Source organism: Typopeltis vanoorti, chromosome 3, assembly GCF_054136105.1.
Source record: "Typopeltis vanoorti isolate ZY-2024b chromosome 3, IOZ_Tvanoo_1.0, whole genome shotgun sequence".
NCBI classification, from domain to species: Eukaryota; Metazoa; Arthropoda; class Arachnida; order Uropygi; family Thelyphonidae; genus Typopeltis; species Typopeltis vanoorti.
Genome location: NC_143551.1, coordinates 77,419,012 through 77,435,325, shown reverse-complemented (window position 1 = coordinate 77,435,325; position 16,314 = coordinate 77,419,012). Strand labels below are relative to the sequence as shown.

Here is a 16,314-nt window from a genome sequence, read left to right as displayed (position 1 = left end):
ATATTAAATTTATGAAACAATATTCTGATATGAGAATGATTTATATTGATATCATTTTTCTGCACATATGATAATGTTTGTAATATTTTTACTTCCGGTTTGATATTTCTCATTTTGTTAGGCGTTTGTAATATTAAACATTTTTGTTACGAATATTTATATCTTTTTTAATTTTTAAAAAAAATTCTATACTTAATCGTTCTCGGCAGTTTTAACTTCTATTTTCCTTCTTAATGCGTATTATTATCACTGTGTGCTCACAAGATATTTTCTTCAGTTAATTCATTAATTTATTATTATTATTACAGACAAATCGGCTTATTATTATTATTACAGCCAGAGAACACTTGCAGTTAACAAACAGAAATTCTATTAGTGAATGTTAGTCATCTACTATTCACTTATAGCAGCTCGATTGTTAAAGTAGTCATATTTTCTTGGCAACTTCGGAAATGGGGACACCATTTTTCAATGATACCTTTTTTTTTTTTTAAAAAAAAACATTTTATTTGTACATATCTAATTTACAAAAGATAGATTTTTATTCCATTTATTTTAACAGGAGGTGAAATCTATTTCCGAAGAATGTATCATATTCGATATACCAAAATTTCCTGCCAGTTTCTCTCTGACTGAATATACCTCACAAGACAAGCAGAGATTTTTGAACTGCTATAATATCTCGTAATGGCAATTATAATCCGAGAAGGTGAATAAAATAAAAGATCGGGTCAAAAATTAGACTGACTCCATAAATTGGAGATTCTGATTGTCTCCTTATGGATTGTAAGTGATGGATTAAATAGTGTAGATTGGTTGTCTAGAGTGATCTTCCGCGATGAGCCCTTCTCACGTAATAATAATAATAATAAGAAGAAGAATAAGAATAATCAGAAGCTGTTAACGCCCTCGAAAGGGTTTTGAAACACATCAGTGTAAATATGTAGGGATTTCAATACCAAGTATTGTATTGCCATCTTGCGGTAGTTAATGAAATTAATTCACTTACGGAATTGTTTTGTTTGGGTAATTTCCAAAAATCGGATAAATGGTGTATGTGATCGCATTTAATATAAAATTTAAAGAACCTAACAATATAGGTTTGCACCTAGCATTTATTTGCTACAAGCCCTACTGTCTTTCGTGTGTGGCAGTAATGTACAAAATATATATGAAATTTAAGGAACTGGCATTCAGACATGCCAGTATTGTAATCTCCTGGTTAGAGAATTAATATTGTACAATGAAATAATAAGCCATTTTCAAAGGATTATTATTGCACAATACAAAAATTTAAAAAAAAACACTAAAAGAACAAAGAGCAATTAATGTAAATTGAAATATTGTAATGTTAATAGACATATCCATATGATAATATCTAGTGTGTGTATGTGTGTGTGTTTCATTCTGTGCATGTATCTGATACCTAAAGTACACCAATAAATTATAAAGATTATTTTCACTTTTGTAGTCCCTTTAAATTTGGGGAGCCAGAACATGGTTTCTGTAAGCCCATGATAAAAGATAGTGCCACTTGTTGTGGTCATCTGGCATGTAATTTTGTAAGGTGTGCACACATCTCTTTCTTTTAATTCCTCTATAATATCTTGCTTAATGATCCTTTTCATACATTTATCTACCAAGCAAACTCTAGAAGTGCTGTTCAGCATTGCTCTTTTCAAATGTTAATTAATTAATTCCAATGTGTTACTGATCTCCTTTCCTCTGTAAGGGCAACTTAAAATTTTTTTTGAATTTTGCCAATTTTATTTGAATGCTCTATACAAAATGTTTGTGGAAGTTGTCTGCTATACTCTTACACTGAAGTTTTCAAATTCGGTGAAAGCTATTGGCTAAACTCTTGGTGAGAATGGGTGGTGAACCAGTTACCTACTGATTTCCAAAAGTTCATTAAGGATGAAAGAGTTCCAGCCGCTCCTCCTAGAGAATAAAAAGGTGCCAGAGAATTTATTATTTATTATTATTTTTATTTATTCATCAAAGTATAAGCTATTATGTTTAACAGTCTTGATCTTTTTTTTTATCCATTCAGAATTGAGATCAAGCATTTTGCTGATGAAGTGTTAATTGGTTTAATTTTTATTAAAAAAATAAACAGCAATAAAATTACATTAGCTACTCCTTTGAGAGTCTTTGTGCATCAGATTGGATTAAAAATCAAATCATATTAAAAAGTTCTTCTTCAGTATAGTGCATAAATTAAAATTTATTTTTGTAAATAAATTTTAGTGTTACTCTTGTGGAAAGGACATCTGTAGCAACTGCTTTAGTTTCATCCATTTTTAAAATAATTTGTTATTACATACATCGTTTTGTTTAATTTGAGTCTCGGGTCTGGGTTAGTCCCGAGGGGGTGGAAAGAGGGGAAAATAGTTCCACTGCATAAAGGAAGTTCCAAGACTGCTGTTGTAAATTACCGACCGATTAGCATATCAGGAATCATTGTCAAGATCTTGGAGAAATTAGTCAAGAGAAAAATACAGGATTGGATAGATGAAAATGGGATACTGTATGGGGGACAACTTGGTTTTGTGAAGGATAGATCATGCCTCAGTAAATTGCTCACGTTTTATAACACAGTGACGACTGAACTGGATAAGGGTAATGGGTTTACAGTGATTCTACTGGACCTTGCTAAGGCCTTTGACAGGATACCACATGGAATTCTAATCAGTAAACTGCAGCATATGGGGATGGATATAGGGTTGGTGAGATGGATAGGAGGGTGGAGATGGAGAGATATCAGAAAGTGGTTTATTCAGGAGTAGAGTCCAAAAGACTGCCTGTGACTAGTGGTGTGTCGCAGGATTCTGTTCTTGGACCACTACTTTTCAATTTTTTCATTAACGATATAGGAAAGGATCTGAGAGGAAGTGTTCACTTGTTTGCTGATGATGCAAAGTTGGGTAGAGCAATAATGAGCGCACAGAATGTCAAAATTTTGCAAGATGATTTGGATAGTTTGGAGGACTGGGCTAAGGAAAATGGATGTCAATTTAATGTGGCAAAGTGTAAGGTTATGCATTTTGGGGTGAAAAGATTAGCAGCAGTATATCACATTGGTGGAATCATGCTCCAAGAGATTGATGAGGTCAGGGATTTGGGAGTGTTGGTGGATAGGGAGTTGAAGTTTAGGGGACACATTGCAAAAGTGGCTAAATCAGCTCATCAAATCACTTGGTTGCTGTTTGTTTCTTTGTCTCTGCTTGTTAAATACTTTAACAAGCAGAGACAAACAAGTTATTGTTCCTCTGTATGGAGCCTTGATAAGACCCCATCTAGACTACTGTGCCCAGATATGGGTGCCAGGGTTTCTTCTTGATGGGGAGGAGGTGGAGAGGATCCAGAGACGAGTGACCAAGATGATAGCAGGTCTGTGGAATGAACCTTATGAGAACAGGTTGAAGATTTGTGGCTTGCAGAAATTGGTTGATAGGTGGAAAAGGGGTAATATGATTGAAACATTCAAATTACTGAAGGGTTTCTATAAGATTAATTCAGAAGATATTTTTGAGAATAGGATTGGTGGTGGGAGGACTAGGGGCCATACATGGAAGCTGGGCAAGAATGTGGTTAGCAAGGGTGTTAGAGCTAGTTTTTTTACTTGGCAAGTGGTGAATGAGTGGAATAAGCTGCCAGAGTCTGTTGTGGGTGCCATGACTGTGAATGAGTTCAAGGCGAGGTATGATAGATACTGTGTGAATGTCGAATAGTTGTTCTTGACACGATGTTAGGGCCTCCCTCGATGAGTCTGTCGACTCCCTGGAGCTGCCTGTAATAATAATAATAATCAGGCTGAGTTTTATGGTAATTTATAACATCTTTAATTTTAATAAAATAAAGGTGCTGTAAATTACCATAATCTCAGCACCTGAACTATTTCAAGCTATCCAAACGTATAGCTCAAAAGGAAACTTGTTAAACAATTTTTTAAATTCATTACTTTTATAAAGAGCTAATATCTTTTAGCACAGCAAACCTTCTTTTTGAATTTTCATTGTAGATTATTCAAAGCACAACTCAATGGTATATTTAATATAAAAAAAAACAAACATACATTATGACTTTTGTTGTTTAAATTCATGCCTTTAAAGTATGTAACTTTTAAATATCTATATGTCTTTATTTGAATTATATGCAAGTGATTAAATATTTTTATTACTTTAAAAGGCATAAATTTTAGTGGTTTACTTTTCTTCTTTACAGGATCCCATGTCTCATCGAATTATTGAAAAGAGGCGGCGAGACAGGATGAACAACTGTCTGGCTGACCTTAGTCGCCTTGTTCCCACTACTTACTTAAAAAAAGTATGTTTTTTTTCATTTGTCAAAAATATATTTTGATATTATTCTAGTTATTAATGGGTTAGCTATATTTTTAGATTACTGGTATCTGCTAGAAAAAAAGAAAGTGAACTGTATGCAAGTCAGTCTGTTGGTGTTATCTTTAATAGTAGGCATACCTTTTTCAGTGGTGTAGCTAGAGCTTTTGCCACCCCTCTCAATACACACCAAAAATACTACAAAAAGTCAAAACGATGTATAGGGAAATAAATTAAAACACTGTTTATTTTTTAAGTAAAACTTTAATTTCGACATTCTAAAATGTTATTTTTCTTTCTTTTCTGTTAGCAAAATCGTCGATGACATTGGTGAAGTCTATTTCATAGTAATCTAGGTAATTCTTAATCAATTTTATTTAGAAAAACTCCTCTCACAACTAGCAACACTTACAGCAATTGTGAGGAAAATTCACTGCAGTATTACAATAGTTGGAACTGAGTTCTCGAGACTGTATTTTAGAATTAACTGCAAAAGTTCAAAAATGTTCAAAGTGCCACCTGGGGCGACCACCCCCGTCTAGCTACACCTCTGACCTTTTTGCTTTCTGGTCAGAAAGTGAAATGCAAAATTTGCTTTTCATACTTTTTTTGTATTAGTTTCTTGCATTGAATAGTATAGTTATTTTAAATTAAAGATTTTATGAATTTACTAAGTAAAGTATAATATAATTAGGAAGGTTTATGGTATTTTGAACAACAGTTTCTTCTTTAAGCTGCTGTTTCTGTCTTTTGTATAAAGAATATATTTCAGTTTAATTTTTATTAAGATATTTTAAAATTCATTTCTGAGTGAATTCTCAGGTAGGTCTCTGTGCTACATAACCTATAAATTTAGCCTTGGAAAGGTACAGTTATTGTTATAGATTCACCAGGTACTTATCTCTGGTGTGATATGCCTCACGTACCTTTGTAGGATTAATAACAAAAATTTTACTTCTCTTTTATTTAACATATGTAATATCAAATTACGGTGAGTTTCATGATATTTGATTGCTTCATTTCAGGTGGTTGGGATAATCAGATGTTAGATAAGGGTTTGATTTTAGATAATTAGTCATCATCATCATCATCAAATTCCTGCCATGTACCCTCAAGGGGTGTACAGGATATGATAGTACTACATGAAGAAAATTACATCATTACTAACTTCCTATCTACAGTTTTGCTCCAAATCAGTCTGTTACTTGTCAAGACTCCAACATTAACAGATCTTATATTTCTATCATCTAAGGCACTTTGTGCCTTAGATGATAGATTTGTCATAGATAGTTTGATTTATCAAGCCACCTATATCTTGGTCTTCCTCTGGATCGTTTTGATGCCAACCTGGCAGAGAAAACTTGTTTTGCTAGTCTTTCTTTGCCCATTCTGTTTAATTGACCATACCACCTGAGATTAGCTCTGCTAACGCATTGCTGGATGCTGATAATGTCAAGATCTTTCCTAATATCCTCGTTTTTAATATGATATTGCCATTGATGCCATCTGTTCACGCCTCTAATCTTTCTCAGGACTCTCATATCTGCAGTCTCTAGTCTTTGGTCAAGTGTTTTACTTCTGACCCAGCTCTCAGATCCATAAGTTAAAACTGGTTTGAACACTGTCTTGTATACAGCTAATTTAGTGTTCTGACTAATTTCTCTCTTATTCCATATGAATTTATTCAATTGACTTCCCACCATAACAGCTTTGCTGATTTTGTTGTCTATTTCTATATTTAATTTACCATCTTCACTAAAAATCGTGCCCAAGTAGGTGAAATATTTTACTTGTTCCGCAGGTTCTCCATTCATAACACAGTTGACATTTTCAATGATTCTGCCTATTTTCATTGTCTTTATCTTTTTAATGCTGACCTTCATGCCATATCTATTACAACAGTTATTCAATTTAGTCAGAGAATCTTGCAGACTTGTAGTGGATTTATTTAGAAGTATAACATCATCCGCATAAAGCAAAGAGCTGACATTAACATCTCGAAATTTGATATCATGTTTAATACAACTTTCTTTCATAATGTGATCCATATGATAATGAATAACAGAGGGGATAATGTGCGTCCTTGTCTCACACCAGATTTAACATTAAACCATCTTCCTGTACTTCGTTCAATTCTAACTGCTGACTTACAACTCAAATAAAGACTAAGTATTGCTTGATATAATGCCCCATTGACACCATATAACTGTAGCGTATTGAATAGCTTCTCTCTTGGCACCTTGTCATATGCCTTTTCCAAATCGACAAATCTTAAATACAGATCTTTGTTATATTCCCATGATTTCTCAACTATCTGTCGTAAAGTGAAGATCTGAACCTGACAGCCTCTATTTGGCCTGAATCCAGCTTGTTCTTCACCAAGCTTTTCTTCCAGAATTCTTCTCAACCGTTTCTCAAGTATACTTGCATAGATTTTGCCAGGAATACTCAGTAGGGAAATACCTCTGTAATTCTCACATTGAGTTTTATTTCCCTTTTTATATATGGGTACTATGAGAGCTCTTCTCCAATCATCGGGAATTCATCCCTCTGTCCAGGCTTCCTGAACTATGCAGTGCAGCCACTGTACGACTCTTATACCACCATACTTCAGCATTTCTGGTTGAATATCATCTACTGCTGCTGCCTTTCCACATTTCAAGCCTTTGATAGCTTTTTCTACTTCAAGTATGGATATGGTAAAAAACACTGCATGCCTGGTCAGTGTTTTTTACCACTGTGCTGTCATCACTGCTTGTTTCATTTATCAGTTTTTCAAAGTAATTACTCCATACTTCAAGGATATCTTTTTCTCCCGTTTTCATGTCACCTTTATCATCTCTGACTCCTTTTACAGCACTCTTTCCTCCATTCCTAAGCTTCTTCAACAACCTCCAGAATATTTTGCCACCTTCTTGATATTTATTTTCTATATTCTTGCCAAAGTCCTCCCATGACTTTTGTTTAGCTAGTTTTACAGTGTTTAGCTTTCTTACATTTGTCTCTGTATATTCTCTAAGAGCACAAGCTGACTTATTTGCCAGGAACTTTTGATATGCTTTCTTCTTTTCCTTCACTGCCCCTTTAACTTCTTGTGTCCACCATGGAGTTCTAATTTTTCTATCCTTGCAGACAACTTCACCACATGCCTCTCTAGCTGAATCAATCAGAGCTTTCTTCAAGGCTTGCCACCGAATCTCCAAGGTTTGATTCCTGTTCTGAAACTCTTTCATTTTTTCTTCAATAATCTTTGTGTATTTTAGTCTACAGTTCACATCTGAGAGCTACTCAACTTTTATTCGCTTTTAAACTTTCTTACATGCTATTCTTTTCAATATGAAATTCAATTTTATCCTGCTCAAGACTAAATAGTGATCACTTCCAATTTCAAATTCTCTGTATACACTCTGGTGTCCTGCACCAGGGAGAAAACATCACTGTCAACAATAACATAGTCAATGAGACTTTTCTTATTCCTTGCCTCTTCTCTCCATGTGAATTTGTGCACATTTTTATGTTGGAACATGGTGTTAGTAATAACCAGTCCATGTCCTGAGCAGAAATCCAACAGATATTTGCCATTATTATTAGCTTTGCTCTTTTCTCCAAATTTTCCCAAAATATTTCTGTATGTCTCACAATCATTTCCTACTCTGATATTTAGATCCCCAACAAGGGCCAACTTTTCCTTTTTCATTGTGTCAGTTGCTTTTTCTAAAGCCTCAAAAAATTCCTCCACTTCTACCTTAGTAGAACCTTCTGTGGGACCATAGGCACAAATAAGTCTCATTGTCCAGTTCCCCATTCCCATATTTGCCCACATTACTCTACTTGAGACCGACTGCCATTCAAGACGATTAGCCTCGGATTTTGTGTTGAATACTATGGCTACTCCTTCTTTTCCTTGATTGTCATTACCTGAATATAACATTTTGTATTTATTCCTCAGAAAGATCTCACCAGTTTTTGACTTTTTTGTTTCAGTCACCCCTATTATGTTGTCGATCTGGTACTTATCTAATTCCTCAGCTAGCTCCATTTCTTTGCCATTCAGGCTTCTTATATTGATAGTACTGATCCTTTAACTCTGGTGATGTTGAGTTGGAGTGTGTTTTCAGATTTGTTCCAGTAGCTGACTTTTCGCTGTTCACCCTGGTTCCCTGGCAAAAACAACGGGGGCCTTGTTTAACCGGGTGACGCCCCAGCCAGCATGAAATTTTGTCATGTTGTACCATCATTTTTTATTTTGGTTTAACCAATAAGAATACAATTTGGTCGGCTAAATCCCAAATTGCCAGCCCATCCTTGTTCATGTACTATCCAGGTAGCTACCCAACAGGGTGCACCACGAGAAGGTGAGGATTGGACATTAGGTCAGAAGCCCTGGTCGGTTCTCTGCATTCCTTTAAAGGCTATGTGGAGGTTTCCTCTCAGTTATACAGCTTTGACCCTTAAGCTGCAAATAATGCATCAGAATAATTAGTTTTATATAAGGTTGGATATTAAAAGATTGAATGTCATGTAACTCACTGTAACTAGAAAATTGTAATTTAATTGTGTAGCCACTGCTAAACTTTAGTAGCCTTGAAGATACTTTAAATATAGTTGTTAGTTTATACTTACCAAAAGATCTGTTCAACTGGACCTCGGGAATGTTTCTAACCTCATGGCTTCCAAAACAAAAAATTTAGGCATATAATTTTGACTGATGTAGTTAACTTTAATCTGAGCTACAAAAACTTATACTTCAATTTATTTAATTAAATTGGCTAATTAACTCTGTGCACAGATCTAGTCACCTCGAGGTCTTTGAGATGACGAATCTGGTATGGATGCTTAGACATCACTCATTGTTGTTGTTTGTTGTTGAGAAAGTGAAAACAGATCTGGGGATATAATTAACTAACTAAATGCCAGCCTGATTGGCATTTAGTTAGACTATTGGTTAACAAACAAGGTTTGCCAACTCTCCCACTACATGCATGAATGTTTGGGATTGTCTTTAAGTGGAAGATGAATTTCATTGCCCAGTATGGGTTACTGGACTATTTAAAAAAATCAATAAGAATAATACCAAGTGATAAAAGAAATTCTTAGCCCTCCCTGTCACACTAATATACTGTAGGTTTACAGCCTTCCATGGAAGACATATAACTAAATAAAAAACTTAGTTTTTTATATAACACAGAGGATTGCTGCAATTATGAGAAGGACACTGACCTGCAGAGATAAAAGGGTTATCATTCTGTTGTATAAGTCTCTGATCAGACCACACTTAGACTATTGTTCTCAGATTTGGTCCCCAGGATTTGAAGGGGATAAATTAACTGTGGAAAGGATACAAAGACGGATGACAAAGATGGTTTCAGGACTGTACAATTTTGGTTATGAGGATCGGCTGAGGGAATCTGGACTGCAGAGTTTGGTGGATAGAAGAAGGAGAGGTGATATGATATGATTGAGACTTTTAAACTGTTGAGAGGTGATTACAAGGTTGACACTGGGGAGTTCTTTCGCTTGGTTGAACAGTGGGAAGGAGTGATGACAAGAGGCCATCCCTGGAAGTTACGAAAGGAAACTGTGAGCAAGAGGGTGAGGAGTGGTTTCTTTGCATGGAGGGTGGTTGAACCATGGAATGCATTGCCTGATGGAGTGGTGAGAGCGAGAACGGTCAATGAGTTTAAGGAGTGGTATGATAGACTTTGTGTTTCTTAGGGGGGGACTTCCCATCGATGAGTTCTTGACAGACTTTATGTCCTTAGGAAGGACCTCCCACGATGAGTCTTTTGACTCCATGGAGGCCTGAATAATAATAATAATAATAATAATAATAATAATAATAATAATATATTAAATTATTAGACCAATATTTCACTTAGTCACCAAACATTTCATGGGTACAAAGATATAGACTCTACCCATGCACATAGGCACACTAGTAAAAAAGACAAACAAAGACTGAGTATAAAAAAAAAAAAACAGGATTCTAAAGTCCTACCTGGCACACACTATTGTGGGATATGCCCAATCTGGGAAACAGTCATCTTGAGACCTTCGCTAGAATAAGCAAGATTCCATCACTTCACCCAGCAACTTGAAATTTAGGATCACATCTTTTTTATTATTATTTTAAATACTCATTCTTTGTCTTCCTACTGATGTACCTGCATTCATGAGTTGAGGTATATCTTTGTGCCCATGAAGATACCATGATGATAAAAGGCAAAATATTGTTTTAACAATTTAATAACTAAAGTTGGTTAGTTGTTATCCCTAGATGTTTTTTTCATGTTGCTCCCACCCACAAAAGATTATTTGTAAGCCTATAGTACATTTTGTACCTTGGGCAGGCTAGGGATATGTTTTTTTATCAGTTTTATATATAATTTTTTGTATTTTTTTTTTTTTTTACGTAGTCTGCAAACCCTGCTCTAGAGACCAAACATGGAATTTTTTCAAGCCACTTCAGGCCTCCAATAAGCAGGGTGATGGTCTCACACCAGGCAATGACATTCATCTCTCACCTACAATCACATACAGCCATGCCCACAGTGGGATTCGAACCCACAGATGTGCACTTTTTTTATCTTCTAAAAATGATGAGGAAGTGATGGAGAATCGAAATGCATGTGATCAAGATGGTGAGTAGGCCGTGGAATGCTTACTATGGAGATTGAGAGTTTGTTAGGTGGAAAAGAGAGGAATATAGCAGAAATGTATAACTTCTAAAAAGGCTATCATAAGTTGTTTATATAGAAGAAATTTTTCAAGGTATAACAAGTAAGGAGAGAACAAGGGCTCGCCATTGGAAGTTATATAAATATGTGTAGCAAGAATGTGGGAGGATTAGATTTTTTGCTCAGAGAGTGATGGATGAGTGAAATGAGTTACCATAGTGTAACATACGTGCTTTGTCAGTGAACATGTAAGGAGAGATATGAGAGGAAAGGTATGATCAGAATCAGTGTGGGCTGGATGCAATGAGTTTTTGGCTCCATGGAGATGCCCATGTCATAATAATCTGCTTTACTAATGCATTTTATTCCCTAAAGGGAGGAGGGGAGAGTGTTTTTAGCCTTGTCTAACTTTTGGAGACTGAGGGGTATTCAATCTCCATCCTTAGCCAGTCGGAGATGTAGTCACTGCCATCTTGTAGTCACTAACCCTAATGCAATATATTATTGTCTGAATTGGTGTGGATTCTATAGTCAATTTTCTTGAGTTTAATAATACAAGAGTGTTTTTATGTAGTAATAGTTCATTATATGAAAGTTGCATGCATATTACAATTTTTATGATTTGTACCTTAGGGAAGAGGAAGGATCGAGAAGACAGAAATAATTGAGATGGCCATTAAACATCTTAAACATTTGCAAGCCCATCCATGCAAAGATCCAGGTTAGTTTCATTTGTTGTATCACCATTTTTGAAATAAAAGATTTAGTTACATAAAAAATAACCCACAACATTATAATAAACTATAGGATGAACTATCACAATATATGTTTTTATAACTCACAATTTTAAGTTTTAAAATATATCTGCATGAGAAAAGTATGGAGATAGGTAATGCTTTTCATTGTTCTTAGGTGATAATGACATATAATAGAATCATAAAAAGACTCTATTATATGTATTTCAGTTTATATTATATCCATCTTTAGAGCTGAATCATGGTGATTTAAACACACTGTTATATTACTGTCTGTAATCTGTTAATCTGTTGTTGCACTTTGCAATATACTTTTTTGCTCAAATGTTTCATGTCATAGTTAGTAACATTTGGATGGGGATTGCAAGTTATGTTGGTTGATTATCTTTACTAAATATCAATAATTGTACTGTTGTGTAATTTATTTTTGGTATAATATCTGAATCAGATCTAATTAGTTCCATTTAGATTGAATTAGTTCTTTATTGGAGGTTTTTGGATGAAACTGATAAGAAATAGACTATTTTATCTATAAATAACAATAGAAAATCAAATCAAATGATACCAGAAAACACCCTGCTCTCTCAAATGGAGAGAACAAGGTGTTTTCTCCTGCAACATAAATAACTGCTTACCAAATACATACATGCATTTGACAGACAGAATGTATAATACTATCTTGAAATTACTTTACATGCTCACTTGGATATAGGATAAAAACAGGACAAGAATATAATTTCTTGTTAAGTATAAAAGACATAATACACTCCCTTTAACTGCCTGGGTATAAATTCTAAATAACTCTACATATAGCTTCTTATATGTTAAGAGTATTTTTAACCTTATGTGTCTAGGTTTGGGCGCAAACCTAGACACATAAGGTCTAGGTTTGCGCCCAAATAGCAAATGGTATGCATACATATTTTAATTAATATTACTCATTGTTTAGCACTATCTTAGTTTACATCAGGGGCGAATGCTGGTCTTGAAATTCACGCTTGCTCTTGTTATCATTCAGGGAGTGAGAGGTGTGACTTAAGTCTGATTAGCAGAATAATGAATTACTGACCATTTAAAACTATATATTTAGAAATGTATGTACATTTAGTCATACAAACACAACATTTATTTTACAAATGATATTCTATCTTTTTCAATTTATCTACTTGAATACAAATTCTACCCTACAGTTCTTTATGAACTGGTCAATAACATAGTCATAAAAAGTTGGTTGCAACTTAATTTTCCCAAGCAACACGCACACTTGTAAAGGCTGGCTGAAGCTCACTGGCTAGAGCTACTTTGACTGCTTATGGCTTTGTGTTTAAGACGACGTGAAGGGAGCAAAAATGGCTATGCGCACGCATGAGATATCACAGTGCTGCAGCGAAGACCTGGAAGCTCCTACAACTGAGCAAGCCAAGGTAGCTTTGACTAGACGAGCAAGCATCGGCCTTCGATACACAATGCAAAGCTCAATTATTGCCGCGCAAGATTAAGACGTCTTCAGTCTACAAAAATAAAAGCCTAAATGCATGCATTTATTAACAAATAAATATTATTTCTTTCTCAATTAATGAGCTTGCGCAGCAAACATGGAGAATTCACCCCTGCATGTAGTGTGTGCGTGTGTTGTGTAGAGTAATTACTGAAGATTTGAATTTAAGAGCTTCCAGAATAAGTATAGTCTGTGACATCTCAACTGTCTGCCAAATCAGCAACTAGTTATTAGCTTTAATGATATCTTTGATATACTAATAATGTGTAAAACACGTTAATAAATTTATTGAAAATTACAAAAAATATTTCATAATGAAATTAATGGTATATACATCATCAGTGTGAAACATCAAGCAATTTAAAGAGACAGAATACAAAGTCAAACAACAATTGGTTAACCAGTAATAGCAGTTACCATGAGCCAGAAGGATCCTATCAAATATATTAGTGTTTCTCAAACTTCAGATATCCACGTACCCCTTCTTTAATTTTCATTATTAACACGTACCCCCTTATCAAATAATAAAGTATATTTCATTGTAAATGTCTATTTTATTTGAATTTATATCTTCATGTAAACAAAAAATACGATTTATTTCTAATAGAACAAAATTTGGAATAGGTTTCTCTTCATTTCCCGTCCATGAAAATCCACATTTCAAGTAATTCTGATCATATAAGTTTCAGTAAGGAAATACCGTGAGTAGACATATTACTAACTATTATAATAATGGAATCAACTCGCGTAAATTATTCTTTATTCGTAATACGAATAAAGAATAATTTACGTGAGTTAATTCCGTTATTATAATAGTTAGTAATTCTTATCATACTTACGAAGATTTTTCATCATCTTCCTAGTCGGTTCTCTGGAGATGTCAGATGACACACCCTTATCAATATCATTTAATCCAGATGCAATATCAATGTTTTCTTGTTGCTTACAGCTACTTGTATTTGCTATATTGCTCTCTTTTGTGGGTTTTATAAATCCAATCTTTAACCAATGATCCATACTTAAGAATTTGAGAGCTAAAAAATTACCGTATTTACTCGAATATAATTAGCACTTTTTTCCCAAAATTAAAGCTAAAAAATTGTGGTGCGAGATATATGCGGGGATTTTCGGAAACTAAAATTTTCAGAAAAAAAAACTGCAAATGATGTGACTTTCCTACTCAGTATCGCTACTTTAGGCATCGAGAACAGTTTCCTTGTATGCAATGTCAAATAATAAATTTAGTTTAATCCTTTATCCATGTGTGAACTGGGATAAAGGATTAAACTAAAGGATTCAGGACTGGGGTAAGGTGGTACAACAACAGGGCACTCCTTGCAAAGGTGGAGCAAGCTACCAACACTCCTATCTCAGTATCTCCCATAATGCAAAACACATCTCCTTGCGGATATGTCTAATGTTATGCATTAAGGGAAGGGCCACAACCCAGACTAGTTTCGACCTTTATTGAGGTCTCTTCAGTGGGAGCCAGGCCCGAGTGGAGATACCAGGCAGAAGCATTAGCAGGTCATCTCTACCTATAGGAGTTGCCAAATCGTGTGCCACCCTTTTTTAATAAATTACTCTGGATTTAGAGAAAGATGTTGAAAGTTTATTTTTCACTTGGTTAGAGTATAATAAATTTAGCAATGTCAAAGTCATCTACCCAAATAGCTTCATCTTCTTTCCCATTATTTCAAGCAACAATTACCAGTAATTTACAAGACTTGAGATACATAGAGCAGCTATGAAGAAGTGCATATGATTGGTGTAGTATTAACAAAAGATCGTGTGAACCAAAGACAAATTAGCATTTCAACTGTTGAGTTGAAATGCCAATTCTCTTCAACCGAATTCCATAATATCTGAAACACATTCACTATATATTTATTATTTTTAACACATTCATGATGGGGTAGTGTCAAGCAAAACCATATGTTGCACCGGCAACATATGGTTTTGCTTGATTCTATACAGCAGTTTCTGTTGGAGAGGAGATGTGATTCATTAGTTAGTGCCGTCAGGGGTGTGCCTGCCATATGTGCAATGTGTGCGATGCACACAGGCGCCAGGATAGTAAAGGCGCCAAAGAGAAGGAAATACTTAAAAAAACGTTTTTTTTAAAGTGATTTTTTTATTGGAGGGGGGGGGGGATAGGGGTGCCAACTAAAGTTTTAAACACAGGCGCCGGACACTACTGGTGAGGCCTGAGTGCCGTTTTTATTTCAGTTGTCTCTAATTGCACTATTTGTTGAGAAATATAATGATTCCATGCGTTAATGATGCATAGCTGAAAATTGCCACGTACCCCCTGAAGACTTTTCATGTATCCCCGGGGTATGCGTACCACACTTTGAGAAACATTGAAATTGATAGTTAATGATTTTTGATATTTACCATGGATGAGAATCGACCAAATTTTCAGGAGGACTAAGAAGCAATCATTTTGATTAAATTCAGTTGGGTAATAGTACCTCTGAACTTTCTCTGAAGAGTTGTTCACCTTTAAAACTTCTATAAATTAGGAGAAAATCATACCGCTGGATACTGTATTTGTTCATGCTCAGTACTATGTACGTGAGACCACACTTTTGGAGTTTAAAATACTCAGTGTAGTACTGACGTTCACTAATATTCTTTTTACCACAGACTGGCAAGTCTGTCCCTAGGAGGGAAGGCTCTATAAGGTCTGGATTCTTTCCTTCCCCCCCCCCCCCCATAGATAATGATTTATCAATACCTTGAAGTTATCAAATCTTCTAACCTAATTTAACTTACTGGATTTCAAAATAGTTTACCAAACCAAAGAAATGTAAAATTTAATTCAAATAAATTAAGTTAGTTTTGGTTGCACTTTGATATCAAGTGATGAGGACTGGTTTTTATATTTAAAGCAACATTGAGAGAATGATAAATCAGTGCAGTCATTTTGGCATATTTTGTCAGTTATTGTATTGGTAATATTAATAATAGATGAAAATATATTTCAGTAGATTACTAATATTTAAATTTTTTGCTTTTATTTGATGATTGAAACTAAC

The 16,314-nt window shown here is 34.7% G+C and overlaps 1 protein-coding gene across 6 annotated transcripts in view; it reads left to right on the top strand.

Annotated features, from left to right (window-relative positions):
- Window positions 1-16,314, top strand: part of cwo (transcription factor cwo) — an 87,600-nt gene that overhangs the window by 53,575 nt on the left and 17,711 nt on the right. For all 6 annotated transcript variants that reach the window (XM_090390673.1, XM_090390674.1, XM_090390678.1 and 3 more), the window contains 2 exons: window positions 4,228-4,329; window positions 11,654-11,741. In XM_090390673.1, the coding sequence (XP_090246799.1) occupies window positions 4,228-4,329; window positions 11,654-11,741 (190 nt within the window). The remainder of the gene's footprint in view (window positions 1-4,227; window positions 4,330-11,653; window positions 11,742-16,314) is intronic.